The sequence below is a fragment of the Triticum aestivum genome, chromosome 7D (genome assembly GCF_018294505.1).
Source record: "Triticum aestivum cultivar Chinese Spring chromosome 7D, IWGSC CS RefSeq v2.1, whole genome shotgun sequence".
Taxonomy (NCBI): domain Eukaryota; kingdom Viridiplantae; phylum Streptophyta; class Magnoliopsida; order Poales; family Poaceae; genus Triticum; species Triticum aestivum.
The window spans coordinates 427471011-427477580 of record NC_057814.1 but is presented as its reverse complement, the minus strand read 5'-3'; the positions used below and the strand labels follow the sequence as shown (position 1 = coordinate 427477580).

The following is a 6570-nucleotide window of genomic DNA, read 5'->3' as shown; positions in this document are numbered from 1 at the left end:
GCGCAAAAAAATGATCTGCAAAGGTGCGGGAACCCACCCATCTGTCCAGCCAAAACAGGGTGGCATCACCGGAGCCTATCTGGATGGAGGTCCCAATGCGCAGGACCGGTAACAGAGGGATCACCGATTGCCAGAATTGGGAACCTCCAGACCTAGACGCAAACGCAAGTGGTTGCCTGCGAAGGTACTTCCCACGGATAATCTGAAGCCATAGGCCACCCTCCTCAGTTTGGATCCGCCAAAGCCATTTGGACAGGAGGGCGATATTCATTCGCTTAGAGGAAATAACCCCCAAGCCTCCCTGGTCCTTCGGTTTACAGATCTCGGACCACTTGACCATGTGGTACTTCTGTTTATTGTTCTCGCCCGCCCAAAAGAATCGGGAGAGTAGTTTGATAACTTCATGATGGAGGGATTCGTGTAGACTATAGAATCCCATGATATACATCAATAAGCTAATAAGGGAGGAGTTCATTAGAATCACTCGGGCGGCTTTGGAAAGCAATCTCCCTTGCCAAGGCTCCATTCTAGGTTGGAGCTTGGCGATTATTAGACGGAAGTCCTTCTCCTGGAGCCGTGCGTCACTGAGGGGCATGCCAAGATAGGTCATCGGGAAGGACCCCAAGCGGCAGTTCAAACGGTTAGCAATCCGCTGGGCCTTGGGAATATCCCAAGACCATTACCTCGCTCTTGGCAAAGTTTATCTTGAGGCCCGACATTTCCTGGAAGCAGAGGAGGAGGAATTTGAGGTTTTGAATATCTTCGTCGGACCCTTCCACCATCATAATGGTGTCATCCGCATATTGGAGGTGGGTCAAACCCCCATGGGCCACCAAATGGGGGCAAATCCCCCTTACGTGACCCGCGCGCTTGGCCAAGTCCAGAATCGAAGCGAGCGCGTCAACCACAAGGTTGAAGAGAAATGGGGAGATCGGGTCTCCCTGTCGGACCCCTTGGCCAGTCAAGAAGTAAGGTCCAACCTCCCCATTAATGTTTACAACCGTCCGGCCACTCATAACAAACTGCATCACCCGGGCCACCTAGTGAGGGTCGAAGCCACGCTTCAGCAACACTTCCCGAAGGAAGGACCAATGAATGGTATCATAGGCTTTATGAAAATCGATCTTGAAGAACACCGCACGGAGTTGTTTGCTCTTAACCTCATGGATAATCTCATGGAGGGCAAGGATCCCATCCAAGATATATCTCCCTTTCATGAAGGCTGACTGGTTCGGATGATGAATTCGGGTTCGTGTCAGGTTTCAAGATGTACAGAGGTATTTTTGGAAGAAAAGGAGGTACAGTATCGTACATCACTTGATATTTCACACGACGGTCACTTCTCCATTTGTTCAACTTGCATAGTGCTGACTCATATCGGCATTACTCATTCGGTTGTTCCCCAAAAAATACCGGCACTACTCTAAGGTCAGCTTAATTAACTCGATGGGTCGCTCTACAGCGTCCGCAAAACTGTCACGCAACTACGAGGCCATTCACCGCTCGGCGTCGTCATGGCAGTGCGAGACAAAACGTTATGACGCGTTGGCACGTCGCTTTCATGATGCAGCGCCGAAGTTAACATGGCAAATAAACCATCCACTGTCACTACATATATACGCACTACTGGTGCAACTTGCAGCTGGTAGTAGATATCTTCGTCTATCCAGGAGCTGACTTGACCTTAAAAATAAATATCCAGGCCTTTGTCACTTGTCATCTCCTTCGGCCCCTTATATGCATCCCTACATTGTCCTAGCAGAGCACTCTGAGTTGGAAAGGAGCTCGACTTTGTCAGGCTCACATCGCGTAGCCTCTCCAAGAGCAGTCTGCAGCCATGACGGTAAGTTCTTACACCTGTCTGCCTTTGTCCACGGCTAAATTGCCAAGGTCTACTGCTAAATCCTTGAGAAATCTTGTCTTGCGTGCAGATCGTGGAGATGCAGATGAACATCGACTGCGACGGCTGCGAGGACAACGTGAGGAAGGCCCTTCTGAGGCTTCAAGGTACGTACCACCAAAGGAATTTCGATAATCATCGTGCTTGTGGGAGTGGTACTACTATCAGACTTACTTGCCGTACAGTACGCAGGGAGAGAGACATGTCCTCATGATAAGTTTGTGGTCGTGTTGTGCAGGCGTGCACTACGTGGACGTGGACCGAGCGCGGGACAAGGTGACGGTGACCGGCACGGCGAGCCAGAAGAAGGTGCTGCGCGCGGCGCGGCGCACGGGGAAGCTCGCCGTGCTGTGGCCGTCGGCGTACGACCCGGGGTACCACCACGCCTACGCCTACGCTCACGCACAGCCGGCCTATTACTCCTACCAGGCCAAGCCCGCCGCCGCCCACGCACACCGCAACTACAACAGCGTTCCGCACGGCAAGAGCGGGTACATGCCGGCGGCGCAGTACGGCAGCGCCAGCTCGTACAACTACCACGTCCATGGCTACTACGACTCGGACCTCCACGGGTACTACCACCAGCAGCAGGGGCTGTCCAACGCCGCCGTGCCTGTCGACGCGGGGAGCTACTTCAGCGACGACAACCCCAGCGCCTGCTCCGTCATGTGAGTGCACAGCTGACCGGTGGTCGCTCCGATGCCTACGAATTGGCCTCTGCATCGTGTACATACGTCTCTTGTGGATAGTTCTCTCTGTCAAGGTGCTCTGTTAAGACACTGAAGCCTATGTTTGGAACAAGAAATTTATGCAAGTTATCCGGGTTTAATATATGCAAGTTTTTCCGTGAAGAAACACAGTACAAATGGAGACGCTCGTATACACGCACGTACACTCACCTATGGATGCGCACACACACAACCTATCCTCTGAGCACTTTTGAGAAACCGAGTAGGTAAATCTTCTCCCACTGAAATCACCACATGCACCTCATAGTCGATGGAAATATCGTCCCCGCTGAACGTACATCGTTGAAATGCCTGAAATAATCTAAGGAAAATGTGAGCATCAACAAATATGGGACTTTGACCTAGGTTGACTGGTTCCACCACAAGAAACCTAACCAACTTATCAACACTAGTGTTGATGACAATATAATTAGTGATGACTAATGTTGTTTATCAAGTGAATCTTAGGACATTACTCTCTCGGTGATTGTCAACAGACATGGTTGACCCTCTATTTAAAAAGGGAAAAGGCGCCGGCTTTTCGAAAATTCAAAGGTTTCCAATTTTATTCGAATCATAGGATAGCCGCACTATTAAGACAAGTTTTTGAAGAAGGTTAGGATCATCCTAAACATTACCTCCCCCAAAGTGCCAAATTCCTTTGAGGCCTCATTTGGTTGCAGGGTTTCCCGGGGGATCCCCGCTGTTTCCCCGGGCCGGAGAACCACGGGCCGAGTTGGCCCAGGGAAATGAGTTGGTCATTTGGACCGCATCCATCTCGGGGTAACCCTGCCCGACCCACGTCCTTTCCACGGGGAGGAAACCCACGACCCCAGAGCTCGGGGAGGAAATCCACGGCTCGAGCGAGACGAGCGAACGGCAACGCCGTCGACCAAGATCTAGCGCCCTCGACCGCCTCCGAGCTCCTCCGCCGGTGACAAGAAGCGACGCTCCCGACCCCCTCCCTCCAGTGCTGAGGATCCAAGCTCCGCCCGTCCAGCGACGGCGACGGACCGCGGCCGTCACCGTTCTCCTTCCCCAGATCTCCCCTCCTCCTCCAAGCTCCGATCCCCTCCGGCGACGTCGGCGGCAACGGTTCCGCGGACGTTACTATCTCATCTGATCAAGGGTTTGCCCCCTCCTCCTTCCCCCATATTTTTCTTTTCAGTTCATGGCTTCACCATCCCTGATCTTGAACCACCGGTTCCATACGAGCTTGTATTTTTCTTGTGTAGTTCTTGAACCACCAGTTCCATATGAGTTGTATTTTCATGTGTGCCAGCTACGATTTGTTTCTATGTAGCATGCTATGCCGCCCATCGAATTGTGAAAAGTAGTCTGAAGCTTGATGCATATAGTTGCTCATACATTTGGTAAAACTTTGGACTTGTATGCACCAGATTGGGTCAGTTGGTTCAATTTCATAGCTATGTATCTGTCCATAGTATTTTCATTGTTGACATCAGATTTCATATGTTATATGAGGTACAGGACACTGATTACTGATTAGATTTAGATACAAGCAGATCAATATAGTTGTATGAATCAAGTTCTTGTGAGCAGGTGACATTTGTGAGCAACTATTCTGCATATATTTTAGATAGAAACTAGCAAAACAACGCCACTGTTTTTCTTAATTGACATGAATCAACGCCACACCACTCTTGCCTTAAGAACGTGTAAGAACTGGACTGCTCCGGATTCTTTTTTTGCCCATTTAGTTTGGCCGCCGTCAAATTTTTATTTGCGACATGAATTCACGCCACCACCCTTGCCTTAAGAACGTGTGAGAACGGGACTGCTCCAGTTACCTTTTTTGTCCATCAAGGTTGGCTGCCGTCAAATATTTACTTGTACGTGTTCTTTTTGGATGTACTTGAGTGGCTTCTCGATTCCAATCTGGCCTAGGTCAAAAATGTTTTGACTCCTACGTACAAATCTATATTAGCTTCTTTAAATCTGTACCATTCTTGTTTGCTAGTTAAATCTAGTCCGTTCATTCTAATAATACAATAGATAATATCTCGAGCACTGCTGCCTGTTGCAGGCTTTTCAACTCACTATATGAGCTTGATCTTGTTATCTTTAATCTGTCATTGAGAAGAAAGCAAGAAAGGTATGGGAAAGCTTAAATTTATTGGTTGGTATGAATTGAACAGCTGGCCAAGAAGAGATGTGATTGGTGATGTTTATGTTCTGAGTTCTGCTGCCGTTTACATGATAAAGCTTTTGCTGCTGGTTCTTATTAGATGAACCAAAGAGTAAAGGTAGAGGTGAGATAATTTGTTTTCTTCCTAAGGTGTATAGCTGTACCTCCAAGATAGGCAAGAGCAATTTAATAGTTCATTTTAGTTTTCTACCTATAGTTCCAGGAAGGTGGAGCTGTAGCTGGAAGGTACAGGAGACATATGTATCTTACTTTTTTCTTGTTTGTTCACTTCCAGATAGACGGACATACGGCTGTTTATAGCAAAGCATGAGTAGAAATGGTTGCAAATGTGCAAATAAAGGTGTATAGTAGAATCATACATCTATTTCAAGCAGATCAGTTGTTGATTTCTCTTCACTGGCTTTGGTTTCATCATGCCTTTGTTTATATTCAGCAGATCAGCTGTGGTGTGACACCTATTTAATGGTGTGTTTAATGCTCTCACAAACCCATGATCAAAGAATGACCATATACTGATATGCATAAGTTTATAAGCTGTTTATTGACCTATATGCAGTGTTGTGTCTTCAGTGCAAATGATCGTGCCGTGATTTTGCCATGTAAGGACCTGGAAAATGAACCAATGGTAGTTCTTGGAGGGCAAACTCTGTTCATCATTGTTCTCTTTGTAGATACCCATTGAGACAAACAATATTATTTTGTGTCTACTCTTTTATTCACTTACTTCAATATGTCTTAGATTAATCGAAGCAATCTTTTTTTTCTTGAATATGTTGATACAATTTATGTGCATTTATTTTGAAAATGCATATTTTCCCATGGCATGAAGGTCTTAGATATATCTGGGTGAGCACAACGAAAAGCATTGCAAGTCGATCATTTGATTTAAGCGTAGTTGGTAATGTATTACACCAATCAAAATATAATAATGAACAACATTGTGACCTTACGGAGCTGCAAAGCGCACGATTACTTCAAGTGAATATTAAATCTGAGTACTTTGTAGTGATTGCAAGTGGCATTTTGGTTCTTAGGACATTCTGATTCTGAGTACTTTGTAGAGCTTCAAAGAAGCTTGAAGATATTAATATTCTTTTCACAAGCAATTTAGTCGATTTTTTATGCACACTGCACATATCATATATTGGTTCATACTATTTCATCTTAATCCATTTATACTTAAAAATAGTCTATTGAAACTGAACTGGTGCTAACTTAATATTTTGTGTAGTTCAGTCAACATCAAGATGCGGTACCTGATGTCCATGTAGAGTGGAGAAACGACTTGAGTAGGGCTAGTGATCGCCGCCTTGCAGTTCATCTAATTTGAAAGTATCTCTGCCTTGGACATGGCAAGTGATAATTCAATTTTCTTTTGTCGTGAATAAATTTGAATGATGTAGCACATGAAAACGATTTAGGCCAACGGTTGATCTCAATGATATGTGGACTGACCAGTATCTGAACCCTTGTGAACTGATGGTTTTATGTATTTGTTTATATGAATTCTGAGATTTTATGTATTTGTTTTTTAGAATTATTTGTGGAATTCTTATCTGTGGTCCATTGTTATCGGTAGAATTTTGTATGAAGGCTCTGAAATTTTGTATGTACAAATCTGTTGTTATCTGTGTAGCAAAGTTGCTTGTGATATGTGTTAATTTGAGGGTTTTCCTTCCCTCCCCCTTGTTGCCATTTGGGAACCTGGGCAGTGGGAAGATCTCCCACGTGGTGGAAGGGAAACCATGAGCACAGGAAAAACCCCCCTAGGG

At 46.0% G+C, this 6570-nt stretch overlaps 1 protein-coding gene across 15 annotated transcripts; it reads left to right on the top strand.

The window, feature by feature from the left end:
- Positions 1 to 1660: 1660 nt before the first annotated feature.
- LOC123165735 (heavy metal-associated isoprenylated plant protein 28) lies at positions 1661 to 6338 on the top strand. Of its 15 annotated transcripts, none has more exons than XR_006483123.1 (5): positions 1661 to 1843; positions 1932 to 2007; positions 2139 to 3757; positions 5073 to 5138; positions 6035 to 6338. XR_006483123.1 is itself a non-coding variant. In XM_044583452.1 (3 exons), the coding sequence occupies exons 1-3, from the start codon at positions 1838 to 1840 to the stop codon at positions 2570 to 2572; spliced, it is 516 nt and encodes a 171-aa protein (XP_044439387.1). In that variant the 5' UTR covers positions 1661 to 1837; the 3' UTR covers positions 2573 to 6338. The 15 variants fall into 15 exon arrangements, 1 of the variants encoding a protein (XP_044439387.1); XR_006483122.1 differs by having other exon boundaries at positions 6030 to 6338; XR_006483116.1 differs by adding an exon at positions 4788 to 4901 and having other exon boundaries at positions 5073 to 6338.
- The last annotated feature ends 232 nt before the right edge of the window (positions 6339 to 6570 follow it).

Bases quoted from the DNA above. Each gene is read 5' to 3' on its own strand.
- LOC123165735 (XM_044583452.1), top strand. The intron at 2,008-2,138 runs GTACGTACCACC...CGTGTTGTGCAG, and splicing joins GGCCCTTCTGAGGCTTCAAG to GCGTGCACTACGTGGACGTG.